The following is a 17,615-nucleotide window of genomic DNA, read 5'->3' as shown; positions in this document are numbered from 1 at the left end:
CGCCTATTCAAACAGGAGCCTTATTTACTCCTCCTCGTCCAAATGGACCAACTATAAACAAAGGAGGATTACTACCTACACCAGCTGGAGAAGGCCTTGGCTCAGGCAGTGTACCACGAGGGGGACGTGTTCCTACTTGTTTTCTATGCAACAAGCGGGGACATGTTAAAGCAAATTGCTGGTACAATCCTCAGAACCGGAACAAAACAAGGAGGCCAGGGCAGAGGGCAACTCAAATGTTTGCACGCACTCCTCAGGGACAGGTTCTTCCACAGGACGTACAAAATATCCTTATGACTACTTTCAATCAGATGAACTTGCGTCAAAATGATGATGGTATATGGTATATTGATTCAGGGGCAGCAGCACATGTTACTTCTGATGCAGGTAAATTTTCTCACTTGACTCCTTACACTGGAAATGGCACTATAGTCATAGGAGATGGATCTCACCACCCCATCTCTCACACTGGAAATGACTCCCTTTCTTTGCCTGAATCTCAATTGCCCTTGTCAAATGTCTTACTCACACCTGTTATTCAAAAGAATATTCTATCTGTGTCTAAATTAGTTGATGAAACAAATTCTTCCGTTGAATTTACTCCTTCTTCTGTTTATCTTAAGGATCTTCACACCAAGAAGATGCTCGCTAAAGGTGAACGGCGCGGGAACATGTACGTCCTTGAAGAATCTCATGTGCCTTTGAAGACGTCGTCTTCCGTAGCCGTGACTTCTTCAGCTCCTTCCTTCCCAACATTTTTGAGTCGATCCACAGATCATAGTTCTTCATCTAGAGTCTTGAAACTTAATAAGCCAGACTTATGGCATCTTCGTTTGGGTCATTGTAGTCAAGTTTTTCTTGACAAGTTGTCTGCTAAAGGTCTAATACCCGCAGTCAGTTTAGAGTCAAAATGTCCAAGTTGTCATTTATGCAAAAGTCATGTACTTCCTTTTCATAATATCAATAAAAGAGCAACAAAGCCTTTTGAGATTATATGCTCAGATGTTTGGGGTCCTGCGCCCACTGCCTCTCTTTCTGGATCTCGATACTATGTACTCTTTCTTGATTCTTACACTCATTTTAGTTGGATTTACTTCATGAAAAACAAACATGAAGTTTTCAAGTTGTTCAAACAGTTTCATGCACTAGTCCAAAACCAATTCAATACCAATGTTGTATATTTCCAGTGTGATGGGGGGGGGGAGAATACATATCCCATGATTTTAGTGAATATTTGAAGGAGCATGGCATTACACGTAACATTTCTTGCCCTCATACCCCTCAACAAAATGGAGTAGCTGAGAGAAAACACAGGCATATTGTTGAGACAGCCTTGAGCATGATGCACACTGTGGGTATTCCCTTCTCTCTTTGGACCGAGGTTTTTCATACAGTTGTTTACGTTATCAACAGGTTGCCCATGACCATCCTTGAAGATAATTCTCCATATTTTGTTCTTTATAATTGTCATCCATCATATGAAGAACTACATCCTTTTGGTTGTGTATGTTATGTTCACATTGATCATTCATTGAGAAATAAGTTTCAAGACAGAGCTGTACAGTGCAAGTTTCTTGGGTATGCAGATGACTATAAGGGATACAGGTGTTATGATCCTCATACAGGCAAAATTCGGGTATCTAGAAATGTTGTTTTTTATGATGAAAATTTTGACACTCTGGGTTCGTCTTCCACAGATACACAGGACAGTTATGATCCTTGGCTCAGTGACTCACTTTTATATGACTCGTTGCCTTATGAGGATTCATCTTTATTGATAGACAATGAACCCTATACTTTCGATGTGGAACCGCATATGGAAGACATTCCTCCTATAACATCCTCACGTTTTTCTGGTCTTGTTTATTCTCGTAGAGCTCATCCAGACAATGATGAGACTCCTCTACGACGTTCCACTCGGATTAGACATCCTATAGATCGTTGGGTAAGTTATAACAATTTCTCTTTGGATTTTCAAACATTTTTAACCAGAGTGTCCAAAGAAACAGAACCTTCCTCCTTTCATGATGTTGTACATTCCCGTGCCTGGGTAGAGGCGATGAATGAGGAAATGGAAGCATTGCATGAATGCAATACATGGGAAATTGTACCAAGGCCAGATAATAAGAATGTTGTAGGGTCCAAATGGGTGTACAAGATCAAGCACAAACCGGATGGCAGTGTTGAGCGCTATAAAGCTCGTCTGGTCGCACGAGGCTTCACACAGCAGTATAGGCAGGACTACGATGAAACGTTCAGCCCAGTAGTAAAATTGGGCACCGTCAGGATTATCATTGCATTGGCATTACATGGATGGTCACTCAGTCAACTTGATGTTAAAAATGTCTTTTTGCATGGTGAACTAAAGGAAGAAGTTTACATGGAGCAGCCACCTGGTTATAGTATGCATGATTCATCCAATTGGGTATATAAACTTCGACGCTCTCTTTATGGCTTGAAACAAGCCTCTCGATCTTGGTTTGAGAGTTTTTCCACGGAGATCCAACATCATGGGTTCACTAAAAGTGTTCTAGATCATTCATTGTTCATATTCAAAAGTGATTCAGCTATTGTTTGGGTGCTTATATATGTTGATGACATCATTATTACCGGGAGTGATGAGGTTCACATATCTTGGGTTAAGTCTATGCTGATGGCTAAATTCAAGATGAAAGACTTGGGTCCCTTGCGATATTTTTTGGGTGTGGAAGTTGATAGTCGACATGAGACTATTACATTGAGCCAACATAAGTACACCATTGATATTTTACTTGCTACAGGGATGGAGAATTGTAAACCAATTAGCACACCTTGCCTTCTAAATCATAAGCTAAGTGCTAAAGAAGGCACTACTTATCATGATCCTACTTTGTATCGTCGAGTTGTAGGGATGTTACAATACTTAACATTCACTAGGCCTGACATAGCATACTCTGTCAATCATGCTTCACAGTTTATGCATGCTCCTACAGATGTACATATGGAAGGAGTAAAAAGGATCCTTCGGTATTTAAAGGGTACGATTGGAGATGGCTTGATGTACACCAAGGACACAGCTTATATATCAGAGCATCGACTATTCACCTACACAGACACAGACTGGGCGGGTGATCCTGACGAGCGCAGATCAGTTTCGAGGTATTGCATTCTTATCGCCAATAATATTATAACATGGAGTAGCAAGAAGCAAAAGGCAGTGGCGTGATCTAGTACTGAAGCAGAATATCGTGCAATGGCAGCCGGAACAGCCGATGTTACATGGGTGAGACATCTACTGCAAGAATTACAAGAACCGATCTCGTCCTCTATGCTTCTTTGCGATAATCAGAGTGCTATGAATATTGCCTTCAATCCCATCCTTCATTGTCGCACGAAGCATATCGAGATCGATCAACATTTTGTTAGGCAAAAGGTGGAAGAAAAAGAAATTGAACTTGCATATGTTCGGTCAGATATGCAAGTTGCTGACATCTTTACCAAGGGATTATCCACTCATCAGTTTTGGGCACTCAAAGGCAAGTTGAGCATGATCAAAGACCATACTCAACTTGAGGGAGGCTGTTAGTTTTGGATCATGAATCCGACCCGCACCACATTCCAAGGATCCATCTTGGGATGCGTGGGCGGTGGCATGTTTGTAATTTGTTTTTACTTCTTGTGTAATGTCATACTATGTACAACACTTATAAATAATAAGTAAAAGAGGGAAACCCTATTGCCGCCGACCCCTTTCTTCTCTCTCTTCTCTCTTTACCTCATCTCTAACCCTTGCAGGTGGATATTTCTGACCTTCTCTCTTTACCTCATCTCTAACCCTTGCAGGTGGATATTTCTGACCTTCTCTCTTTACCTCATCTCTAACCCTTGCAAGTGGATATTTCTGACAATATATATATATATATATATATATATATGTATATATATATATATATGTATATATATATATATTAACATGTACATCCCTTCACCCTTGTCCTGATCACAAAGCATGTATTAGAACAGCAACATCCTTCCTTTCATTCTCTAGGCCCAGTGAAGATGATGGGTTTCCAACCCAAAGCATGTTAACTAAGTGCAACAGTACCAGATTTTGACTTAAAGACCAATTCATAGCACCTAGCTTTAAGAGACCTACATGAACATTAGAAAGATAGCCTTTTTTTTTTGGAAGATGACAATACAGCTGATTTTAGCACCATAAGAATACTTTGTATTCTTTTCGAAGTTGAAGTTTTCTTTTTCTGGATATTTCATATGAATGATGACATCCATACCACAGAAAATTAGTGCCAAGTACAGAAACAAAGATTTCAAACATTCCTATAAAACTTATATATTTGCTTCAACAACAGAGAAGTTTGAGAAAGAGCATACATGTGGTACGCCCTGCCTAGGGAGATCCGAAGATCCAAACGGCGCAGCCATTGTCGACCCTTATTTGTTTGAATGTTTAGCAGCAAATGGGTAATCTAAATTTAGACCGATATCTTTAAGCACTTTCCATGCTTGGGCACGCGTAAGGGGTGGAGCCAGCGGAGGATTCGCACTAAGCTAAGCAATCAATCACACAACAAAAGAGTCAATTCTACATCATTAGTGACTGCCAATCCTTTGACCACATCATGAGATCAGTCGCATGATGTTAGACAATATGTTAACTCCAAATTGCAGCCCCAATCTTTCCTGTAATATGGTCACTACAGAACCACACACCCTCCACATAACTAGCAAACATAATCAAATTTCCAGCATTGAAATTGTTTTCATAATTAAATTGTGGCCAAACAACAGCAGGTATTCCAAATACTTGCACGACCAGCATTAAATCTCCTAGGTGTAGGAAGAATACCTTAATCAGCATTGGGGTTACATGAACATCCTTATGTTCTTTGAGAGCCGCAACTTCTACCTTGACTACCTCTAAGGACATTCATGTTGGCAATCTAAGCAAACAAAACTTCATGAGATGCATTATTATTGCTAGAAGAGATTTGATGTTTACTTGTGAATAATGTTTCATGATCCAATATAAGTGGTCAAAGTTCCAAAAGGTTAGGTACTCAGATCTCAATGATAGGGTGGGAAAAATGTCTTTACTGACACAAGACATTAGATTTTGTCTTATTGATTTAGCTGACCGATCTTAGCTAATTGATCACATGTATTTTTATGTGAGCTAGATACCAAAATAACATTTATTATCAATTTTACAATCCAATAAAACTCTCCTTGAGATGCCACTTGCTTGCATGGCTTGTGTGCACATATTCTCAAAGAAGTCCATAAATTGAATGCATAGGTGAATCAACTACTTAAGACAAGATATGCACTGCAAGCATAGAACTTATCAAGCTGACAAAACCATGATCTCATATCATCCATTCATCATATGCTGGATGTGGAACCATCACAACTTTCTCTTGTTCCATTGTCTCCCACATCCTCGATTGGTATCTATTCTGGTGGACCTACCAATCTCACATATCTAAGGCATGAGGACGCCATTGCAGGTGAAGTAGTTAGATTAATGTAGTATTAACCTTAGGACAGGACAAATAAGTGACTAAAGATACAAGAGGCTTATTGGTATGGGGAGACTACTCAGAATCTGGACCATAGGCACACTAATCAGTGTACAAGGTATCAAACTATTAGGTTTTGGAGATGCTGTAGAGCTATCCTTTTTTTTTCCTTGAAAATCAAAAAAGAATGAAAGGAGAATAGATTGTTTCCACAGCAGATTGAATTTAACATTAAATTTCAACTCAAAGCTAAATTCAAAATTAACATCAAGATGCCAGGTCCCACCTTAAACTCAAATATTAGAGCAGATAAGGCTATTTGGACCATGAAAATAAAAGTAGATATCACAAAAATAGATCTTTGCACTATGAACCAATCAATGACTGCAATGGCCAAAAATGGACCAGATCAAAGGTGCTTCCACACTACAATGTTACCTTAAATATGATGGGAAGATGGATTGATCAAGGCAATTCCACCCTATGACCAAATCCAAAAATAAATGAATAAAGAGGATAAATTTGAAGAGAAGGAACCATTTTAAAGAAATAAGAACCAAGAAAAGATAGAAAGAAATACACCTTTAGATTGAAAGGTCACACCTCTGATTGAGCATGTGGCTCTGGTACCACATATATTTGTTTAGTAGTGGAGAATAAGTTTGAGAAAGAACGGTTGTGGCTGCTAATGAGCTCTTTCATGAGGGGTGGCACTCATAGCTTCAGTTTATATATAACTAAGGATTACAACAGTTGCACAATCTTTATCTAAAACAGTTACTGCTAATAATCTAATTCACATTGTTATCCTAATTCAAACAATTTGAACCTATTCCAAATTTCCAGCATATTTGTATTACAAAGACAGATGCCATGAAATGTGGTTCCAGCTAATAAGGCTATACCACACATGCATATCCAATTCCTGATCATATGTGTATCTGGATCTAGATCTGCAACTACACCTTCAACATGGATCTGAATCAGGATATGGATATGGGTCTTGGTCAATAATACCAATGCTCCAACTGTTAAAATGTAAACTGTAATATATATATATATATAATTTAATATTATTATATTTTCTTTTATTATTTTCTTTTTCTATTTTTCTTTATTTTCTTTTTTAGCATCTAGTTCAATAGAAACTAGATATTTGTTGGAACTTGACTGTGCAAATAGCTGTTGGACTGTAGTCCAACAGCTATAATAAGAGACGTTGGACTACAGTCCAACGTCTCTTTTGGAGAGCTCAAAATGAGCTCTCCTCTCTCTTCCACTTTTTTGTATATATAGGGGTGAACCCCTTCAATGTAAATAACTATGCTTCTTAAGCATTTTGTTCATGAATAAAGTATTATTTATTTTTCAAGTGTTCTTCCTTTTATACCCTTTCAAGAGTCATGCTTGTAGTGTCTCCAATAGACACTTGTTTGTGAGTTATTTGTGCATTTGTTGAAGACCACCATTTCATTACATGGTATCAGAACTACGAAATCCTTAGATCTTGAAGTGCTTCCGCCTCGATTTCTGTGCCACATTTACAAAAGGTGTTTCATCACCTTGTTCTTGGCTCAAGAAGATTTGTTTGAAGAAAGGCGAACTTGTGCTACAAAAAAATTTGGTTTTGTATCCTCTCTTATTCCCTTGTCAACTCTTTTTCTTTTCTTTTTATTTTTCTCTCTCTCTCTCCTCCTATTTATTCCTCTCTTACCCTTGTAAAAGATGGATGACAATGATAAGATCACCATCATTCCTATTAAGCTAAATGATACTAACTATGTAAAGTGGGCTTCGATTATGAAGCACCACATTTGGGGAAAAGGTTTATGGGGTATAGTGGATGGTTCTGATTTGGAACCTAAACTATCTCTTACCAAGAAAGAGGGTGATAAAGAGGTTCCTCTAACGGAAGAAGAGAAGAGTAAGGCGTTAGCCACTTATGAAAAGAAATGGAAAGAGTGGAGGATAAGGCATGCAAAAATTATGTCATGGCTCATCAATAGCATAGACATTAAAAAATGCACTAGTCTAGCTAAGTTTGAGCATGCCGATAAGGCTTGAGAATACCTCAAAAACATGTATTCCCTTAAAGATATTGCACATGTATGCAATTTACAAGACAAAGTTCAGACAATGACTCAAAAAGATAAAACTATTCGAGAATATTATAATGTGTTGTCCGAACTTTGGGAAAAGTTGGCTCTTCTTGAGCCCAAATGGCATTGTGCCGAAAATATCGAGTTTCGCCAAAGGCAACTCGATATGGAACATTTCTATCAATTTGTGAATGGTCTAAGGCCGGAGTTTGAATCCACCAAATCAGCCCTATTACATCGTGGAAAAATTTCTTCTATTGTTGATACTATAGAAGAGCTCACTATGGAAGAAAATAGACTTAGAAAAAGTACTCTAAAAGTTGATGATGACTCAGTTTTAGCTGTATCTAGACCGGGGAATCATACTCGTACTTACAAGCCACCTCATTTTGGAAGGCAAAACGGCGACTTTGATAAAAGAAAAGTTATTTGTCATCATTGTCATGAACCGGGGCACTATAGGCCTCAATGTCCAAAGTTAAAAAGAAGAGAAGAAAAAAGAGTTGCATTTGTTGAATCCGAGTCAAAAGATCAAGATGCACCTGTGTCTATGGCTCAATTGATGGAAATCCTTCAACCTCTTCTCAAAGGGGTATCCTCATCAACCGAAGCCTCAACTGAAGCGGCAGTTGCATCTTTCTCCGGTCCAGGTAACTTTTCTTGGCTTTTAGATTCTGGTGCTTCTTTTCACATGACCCCAAATGTTAATAGTCTATCCGAATGTCTTAAAAATAACTCAAGTGTGTCAAAGGTTTTTACAGCCGATGGCACATCTCTTGAAGTAAAAGGAATACGATGTTTCAAAAATCTTCAAAAATCCAAAAAAAAAATTATCCCAGAAGTTAGATATATCCCTAAACTTAATTTGAATCTCTTATCTGTCTCGCAAATATCTGATTATTGATGTAATATATCTTTCTCTTCTCATGCTTGTTGGGTACAGGATCGCCAGTCAGAGAAGCTGATTGGGAAAGGCCATAGAGAAGGAGGACTCTATTACATGAACTTTTTGGAATTACCCAAGAATGCATTTTGCTATAATATTCAGAAATTAGAATTGGATTTATGGCACAAAAGACTTGGCCATCCTCATATGTCTAAAATTCAATATTTTCCAAATTTGGAAAAATTTTGTAATTCTGAAAAATTTTCTTGTAAAGACTGCATTCTTGGCAAAATGAAAAGGTTACCATTTCTTAGTAGAACTTTTGTTTCCTCACGACCACTTGAGTTAATACATTCGGATGTTTGGGGCCCCGCACCATTATTTCCAAAGGTGGTTATACATATTATGTCATTTTTGTTGATGACTTTTCTAGACATACTTGGATTTATTTTCTTAAACATAAATCTGATGTCTTTGCTAACTTCTAAATATTTCATAAAATGGTTAAAATAAGTTTCAAAATGATATTTCCGTTTTTTTGCACTGATTCAGAGGGAGAGTTTATGTCCAACGAATTCAAAGACTATCTCAATTTACATGGTATTACACATCAAAGATCATGTCCACACACTCCACAGCAGAATGGCCTAGCCGAACGCAAACATCGGCACTTTATGGAAACTACTAGGACATTGCTAATTGCAAATCAAGTTCCAAAAAGTTTTTGGGCTGAAGCGGTCCTAACTGCCACCTACCTCATTAATAGGATGCCATCTTCCTCATTAAAGAATACAACTCCAATAGAAAAGCTTGTTAATTTAACTCCAGATTATTCTAGATTAAGAGTCTTTGGATGCAAATGTTTTATTTTCACCAACAAAAATGACAAACTCTCTCCTCGTGCAATCTCATGTGCCTTTTTAGGATATGCTGATAATAAAAAAGGCTACAGGTGTTTCGATTTTCAAAATGACAAATTATATGTGTCAAGAAATGTATCTTTTTTGGAAAAAAAAAGCTTCTTTGAATTTGAAAAATCCAAGGATGCCACTGAATGCTCGTTTTTAATTGATCCAACTTCAAAATCCAATGAATGTGATGTTGGATGTGACCTTGACAATGATCAAAGTCCTATTGTTGTTGAAAATGATGATAATGAAGAGCAAATCCATAGGGATGTTAGTCTACAATATTCAAGACGTAGAGAGCAAAATCTTTCACGTGCATTACAAAAAATACTCTGAAGTCTCACCTAGAAGAACGTCTAGAATCTCTAGACCTCCAGAAAAAATTGTGTCTTATGAATCTTTTTCACCCACGTATAGGGCCGCCATTACATTAATACAATCATATGTTGAACCATCATCATATTCTCAAGCCAAAAATCATATAGAATGGATAGAAGCCATGAAAATAGAATTGGATGCACTAAAAAAGGCCAATACTTGGACGATCCAAGATATCCCTCCAGGTAAGAAACCTATAGGTTGTAGGTGGGTATACAAAGTCAAAACCAAAAGTGATGGGACCCTGGAAAGATATAAGACCTGTTTAGTAGCAAAAGGATATGCCCAAGAGTATGGCATCGATTATGAAGAAACATTTGCTCATGTGGCACGTATGACCACTGTTAGAACTTTAATAGCCTTGGCCTCCATTAGAACATGGCCTATCTTTCAATTAGATGTCAAAAATGCTTTCCTGAATGGGAATCTCGTTGAAGAAGTATACATGAAAGCCCCACCTGGTATTAGTATCCCTAAGGGTAAAGCTCTTCGTCTAGAAAAAGCTCTTTATGGTCTTAAACAGGCTCCAAAAGCCTGGTATGACCGATTTAATCATGTTATGCTTGATATTGGTTTTCAACCTTGTTTAACTGACACTGCTTTGTTTGTTAAGAAATCTGATGCAGACATCATTATTCTTCTTCTCTATGTGGACGATATGATCATCACCGAAGGCGACAAACAGGGAGTTGCAAATATCAAATCTCTTCTTAAAACTCACTTTGAAATGACTGACTTAGGTTTATTAAGATATTTTTTAGGCATTGAAGTTACTTATTCCCCTCGGGGGTATTTGATATCTCAATCTAAATTTGCTCTTGATATCGTTTCCAGGTCTGGAATTACAGATGATAAGAAAGTAGACACTCCAGAAGTTGTCAATGTTAAAATGAAAATTGATGATGGAGAACTTCTTGATGATCCTACTCCTTATAGACAGCTTGTTGGAGCTCTTTCTTATCTTTCCATTACTAGGTCAGATATAACTCATGCGGTTCATACAGCCAGTCAGTTTCAGCATGCTCCCACCTCCGTGCATATGGGAGCAATCTTGCATATTATTAGATACTTAAAATCCTCTCTTTCACGAGGACTCTTCTTGTCTGCTTCATCTTCATTAAATTTATTTGCATATACTGATGCTGACTGGGGAGGTGATCCCAATAATAGACATTCAACTACTGGTTTTTGTGTGTTTCTAGGTGAAGCCTTGATTTCGTGGAGGTGCAAAAAGCAGCAGAAAGTCTCTCTTTCCTCCACCGAAGCTGAATACAGAGTCATGGCAACCATCACTATGGAGGTTGTTTGGCTCAGACGATTGTTAGCGGATATGGGAGCTAAAGCAACGCAAGCTTCAAAGATGTGCTGTGACAACAAAAGTGCGATCTACATTGCAAGCAACCGGACATTCCATGAGCGCACTAAACACATTGAGATGGACTGTCACTATGTCAGAGAGGAATACTTACATGGAACCATTGATCTGCCATATGTTACATCAGAATATCAATTAGCAGACTTCTTCACCAAATCTCTCGTTGCTCCCAGATTTCACTTCCTCTTAGACAAACTTTCGCTCATTGTACCGTAAGTTTGAGGGGGAGTGTTAAAATGTAAACTGTAATATATATATATATATATATATATATATATATTTTTTTTTCTTTTATTATTTTCTTTTTCTATTTTTCTTTATTTTCTTTTTTAGCATCTAGTTCAATAGAAACTAGATATTTGATCCAGTCAAGTTCCTGTTGGAACTTGACTGTGCAAATAGCTGTTGGACTGTAGTCCAACAGCTATAATAAGAGACGTTGGACTACAGTCCAACGTCTCTTTTGGAGAGCTCAAAATGAGCTCTCCTCTCTCTTCCACTTTTTTGTATATATAGGGGTGAACCCCTTCAATGTAAATAACTATGCTTCTTAAGCATTTTGTTCATGAATAAAATATTATTTATTTTTCAAGTGTTCTTCCTTTTATACCCTTTCAAGGGTCATGCTTGTAGTGTCTCCAATAGACACTTGTTTGTGAGTTATTCGTGCATTTGTTGAAGACCACCATTTCATTACACCAACAGCTAATAAAAGAAACCATGTCTCATTCTCTTCTAACATGAGATTAGATCAGCTTTCCTCTATAGAGAACATAAACAGAATGAGGCTGCTAGTCACAAACCATTAGTAATATTCAGAATAGATATATTCTACATCTAATGCAATAGTCTACTAGAAGAAATACCAGACATGAAAAAAAAATACCTAGATGGGTCTTGCCACAGCGGTTCAGTTAAGTCAGGTCCATGCCAATCTAGGTATTCAACCTTTGTGAAATTCCTCTTCTGAAATAAAAGAGTAATAAATCTCAAAAGTAATTGTGGCAACAAGCATTCTGTGCTAATTTGACAATATCAAGAAGAGCCTAAATCGATTGATAATTAATAAACTTCATTATAGTGAAAGTAATATTTCGTAACAAATGCATAAAATTTTCACATAACTCAATACAACATATAAAATCATGGATGAATCCCAAAGTTACATATTCTGAACAGTACTGTTCCATAATAGCAATACAAATGAACACTTGAGAGGGTAAGAATGGTATAGAATTTTTGGGGTTTCATAAATAGGGTCTGCCCATGTTCTTTCCTGGAGGGCTTTATTCAATTTCCCTTGGTCCATGTAACGAAATATGTGGAAAATATAAACAAAGGCCTCTAAGGGGTTACAAGAACACAAGCACAAGTCCACTATGAGACAATACAAGAGCCAACAATGACAACACAAAAGATAAAAAAATATATCTTTATTAAGCATATGCTTGAGCTCCAAACATTGAAGAATGAAGAGGGGTAACACCCTTATTTATACAAAATACAAGAGAGAGAGAGAGAGAGAGAGAGGGAAGCCACTTGGGAGCTCCCAAAGGTCATATTTATGACCGTTGGGGAGCTCCCAATGACTCTACGGCCAAAAGACCATAGAGCCCATGCTCTAATATCTAAAAGACTAAAATAGAAAAAATAAATAAATAAAATACTATTCCTAATGAGCATTCCCTATTACACGTAAAAAGACTAAAATACCCCTATAGGGCTTACATATTAAAAAATTGTCTATAACTGAATATATATATATATACATATATTAACACCCCTCCTCAAACTTACGGTGAAATGACCGAAAGTTTGTTAAAGAGAAAGATAAACTGAGATGCAGAAAGAGCTTTGGTGAAGAAATCAGCCAGTTGTTTATAGTATTCTTGACATATCTGATAATTTTAAACACAACACTCATGTGCACAGTGGTCGGAGCATGCTGAAACTAACTAACAGAGTGAATTGCATGAGCTACATCACATCTAGTAATATACAAGTGAGTGACCCAATTAGTTGAGGATAAGGTGGGAGGTTTTCGATAAGAGAATCATCTTCAAGCATTAATTTTGCATTGATCACTTCAGGGGTTTCTCCTTTCTTATCATCGAAAATGTCAGTCTTGACGCAAATATCAACAACAAGCTTCATTTGAGAAAGGATATACCCTCTAAGAGAGTAAGCAACTTCAATACCTAAGAAATATCTTAAAAAACCCAAATCAGACATATCAAAACTTTCTTTTAAAATATTTTTAATAGTACTAACCTTTTGTTTGCCACTTTCAGTTATAATCATATCATCTACATAAAGTAGAAGTATAACAACTTTAGAATCTATACTTTTGACAAAAAGAGTAGTGTCAGAATAGCAAGAATGAAGATCCCGATGAGTCAACTCTACTAAATCTTCATATCAGGCTTTAGGGGCATGTTTAAGACCATATAAGGCCTTCTTAAATCTAAGAGTTTTACCTTTTTCAATACTAAATCCAAGCGAAGAATTCATATAAACCTCTTTATTTAATTCTCCATTAAGGAATGCATTTTTAAAATCGAGTTGATATTGTAATGAAGTATGCGGAAGAATCAAGAATGCAAATGCATTCACAATGTCCAACAATGCACTTAGCACAAAGGCATAAAGAAGAAATTCTCTAAGGAATAATACGAAAGGCCTTGTAACAAGGCTACACACAAAATAAATACTCTTTTTATTAAAGAGGAGCTCACAAAAGCATAAAAGAACACAAGGGGAAGTACCCCTATTTATACACTCAAGGGACCACTTGGGGGCTCCAAATAGAGTCGTTGGGGGCCCCAATGGTCACCGTTGGGGGCTCCCAACGACTCTATGGTGGGGCCCCTTAAGTGGCTTAAACAACAACAACAACAACTACGCATTCATCCCAAAACAATTGGGGTTGGCGATATGAACCAAAAAAGAAAATCATTCTGGGTCTTCCACATGAATCCTTCTCCTCCAATCATTTTTATCCAATGCCATGTCCTCGGTGAGGTTCAAAGCAATCATATCCTTTTCTATCATCTCCATCCATGTCTTCCTAGGCCTACCCCGACCTCTTTTAACTAATATATTTTTCCATTTCTCCATCCTTCTAATTGGAGCATCATTAGGCCTTCACCGAATATGTCCAAACCACCGTAAACGATTCTCTCTCATCTTATTTTCAATGGGTGCAACGCCTACCACCTTCTTATGTATCTCCTCGTTCCAAAACTTATCTTTTATTGTATTTCCACACATCCATCTCAGCATACGCATCTCAGCTACACTCATTTTTTGAATATGATGTCTCTTGGCAGCCCAACATTCCGTACCATATAGTAAAGCGAGCCTAATAGTCGTCCTATAAAACTTTTCCTTCAATCGCAATGGCATAAAAGAAGAAAAACAAGTACCCCTATCGGGTATTGTGTGAAATGACTATAATACCCCTATCAAGTATTATGGTGTATTTGAGGGAATACATATATATATATATATATATATATATATATATATATATATATATATATATATATACATATATTTTAACACCCCCCTCAAACTTTATGGGGAGATGACCGAAAGTTTGCCAAGAAGAAACCAGAAGCGGGGAGCAGGAAGTGCTTTAGTAAAAAAGTCTGCGAGCTGATATTCGGATGCGACGTATGGCAGTGTAACTACCCGCGGAGATACTCATCACGAACATAGTGACAGTCCATTTCTATATGTTTGGTCCGCTCATGGAAGGTGTGATTGCTGGCAATATAGATGGCACTTTTGTTATCACAGCAAAGCTTCGAGGCACCGAAAATTTCAACTCTCATATCTTGAAGAAGACTTCGAAGCCATACAAGTTTTATTGTAGCAGTTGTCATAGCCCAGTACTCAGCCTCAGTAGATGATAAGGAGACTTTCTGTTGTTTCTTGCATCTCCAAGCAATTAGCGAATCTCCTAAAAAGACACAAAAACCAGTAGTTGAGATTCTATCATTTGGGTTTTCTCCCCAGTCAGCATCAGTATAGGCAAGCAAATTTAATGAAGAGAGTGAGGATAGAAATAGCCCTTTAGTTAGAGTGTTTTTGATGTAGCAAATAATCTGAAGCACGACACTCATATGCACAGTTGTAGGAGCATGCTGGAATTGGCTGGCAGAGTGAACAGCGTGAGAGATGTCTGGCCTGGTGATGGTCAGATAGGTGAGAGATCCAATGAGTTGTCTGTAGGGTATAGGATCATCCAGTAGAACCCCATCCTCCAACCGTAGTTTAGTGTTGATAACCTCTGGAGTCTCCACCTTTTTTGTCATCTGAAATTTCAGATTTGGAACATATATCTGCAGCAAGCTCCATCTGTGATAATATATACCTTCGGGGAGAGTATGCAACTTCAATGCTAAGAAAATATCAAAGAAAACCTAAATCAGACATATCAAAGTTATCTTTTAACATATTTTTAACATCAATAATACCACTTTCATCATTTCTTGTGATGATCATATCATCAACATAAAGCAAAAGAATAACAATACTATTACCAGCACTTTTAACAAAGAGAGCAATGTCAGTATAACAAAAACAAAATCCCAACTTGATCACGATAGCACTAAATCTATCATATCAAGCCTTAGGGGCTTGTTTAAGACCATATAAAGCTTTTAATGATTTAAGGGTTTGACATTGTTCAAGAGTAATTCCCGACGGAGGGTCCATATATACTTCTTTATTTAATTGACCATTAAGAAAGACATTTTTAACATCTAATTGAAATATAGGTCATTTCTTAGATGATGTTACAGCAATTAGGGTTCGAACATTAGTCATTCGAGCAACAAGAGCAAAAGCCTCCTCATAGTCAATGTCGTATTCTTGTGAGTATCCCTTAGCCACTAATCTTACTTTATATCGTTCTAAGAAACCATCACTTTTTGTCTTAACTTTGTAAACCCAACGACATCCAATAGCTTTTTTATTTGGAGGAAGTTGAGCTAATTCCCAAGTTTTAGCCTTCTTTAAGGCATCTAGTTCTACCCTCATTGCTTCAATCCAATATATTTTTTTGCTTAATTATAATGAGAAGGCTCATAGTATAAATGTAAGGCTATTAGACAAGCTCTATAATTTGGTGAGAGAGATTCATATGAAACAAACCTATTAGGTGGAATTGATTCTCTAGAGGAGCGCCTAAGGGAAGTTTCTTCTAGAGGTTCATTAAACCGCAAGAATTTTTTTAAAGCACTATTAGGTTTCTCTTGCTCACGCCGGGTGTAAACATGTAGATTGTCACCATTAGTTGGTGATATTTCAATATTATGTGTGTCTTCTAATATTTTCGAATGACTTAAAGATTCATCATTTGTATCTTCTAAAAAGTCATTTAAAAACATATATTCAATTTCATTTTGTTTGTCTAATATTTCATATCCGTTCTCATCTTCTAAAAATGTCACATCTTTTGAGAATATTGTTTTTATAATCAAAAGATCTATAACCCTTTTGATTTTCATTATATCCCAAGAATACACATTTAATTGCCTTTGGTAATAATTTATCTCTTTTATGTAAAAGAACAAAGCATTTACATCCAAAAATACGAAGCGATTAAAATCGGGTGTAATTTTAAAAAGTTTTTCATAAGAAGAGATATTATTTAATTTTGAGGACGACATTCGATTGATTAAGTGGAGGTTAACACGACTTCGACCCAAAAAATTTTAGGAATATTTTTAGAAATAAGTAATGATCCAGTGGTTTCTAAGATATGCCTATGTTTTCTTTCCGCTAGATCGTTTTGTTGTGGAGTTCTTGGACATGATCTTTGATGACAAATGTCATGTTTTAAATATGTTTGAAATTCATTTGATAGGTATTCGCCTCTGGAGTCGGATCTAAGAATGGATATATGACTTTGAAATTGATTTTGAATTTTTGCACAAAATTCTTTAAAAAAGGTAAAGACTTCTGATTTAAGGTTAAGAAAATAAATCCATACATATCTAGTATAATCATCAATAAAGGTCACATAATATGAATAACCACCTTTAGATAGAACCGGAGATGGTCCCCGCACATCGGAATGCACCAATTCAAAAGGTTTGTTGAAATAAAGGTTCTTGTAGGAAATGGAATAGACTTCATTTTTCCAAAAATACAATCTTTGCAATTGATATCTTTTTCTTTACAAAACTTGTTTCCAAAAGGAAAAAGATACATTTTAGAATAACTTGAATGTTCATGTCTTTTATGCCAAGTTTCAATACTTTTATCTTGGACATAAGTACAAAAAGAGTTTCTAGGGAGTGTCAAGTGATCCATGTAGTAAAGATCTCCCTTTCTATGGCCTTGCCCAATCCACTTTCCAGACTGGAGATCATGCACAAAGCACCCTTGAGATGAGAAAGATATTTCACATCCATGGTCGGCAATTTGGGAAACAGA

At 36.8% G+C, this 17,615-nt stretch overlaps 1 protein-coding gene across 5 annotated transcripts in view; it reads right to left on the bottom strand.

Annotated features, from left to right (window-relative positions):
• DBE1 (debranching enzyme 1) overlaps positions 1 to 17,615 on the bottom strand; it is a 170,901-nt gene that overhangs the window by 17,142 nt on the left and 136,144 nt on the right. For 4 of the 5 annotated variants that reach the window (XM_090003691.1, XM_090003694.1, XM_090003693.1 and 1 more), the window contains one exon: positions 12,055 to 12,134. In XM_090003691.1, the coding sequence (XP_089859817.1) occupies positions 12,055 to 12,134 (80 nt within the window). The remainder of the gene's footprint in view (positions 1 to 12,054; positions 12,135 to 17,615) is intronic. The other variant, XM_090003692.1, reaches the window with a different exon arrangement.

This window comes from Nuphar pumila, chromosome 4 (genome assembly GCF_984573655.1).
Source record: "Nuphar pumila chromosome 4, dmNupPumi1.hap1.1, whole genome shotgun sequence".
NCBI classification, from domain to species: Eukaryota; Viridiplantae; Streptophyta; class Magnoliopsida; order Nymphaeales; family Nymphaeaceae; genus Nuphar; species Nuphar pumila.
Note: the sequence above shows the minus strand (reverse complement) of the source record. Positions and strands in the feature narration are given on the sequence as shown.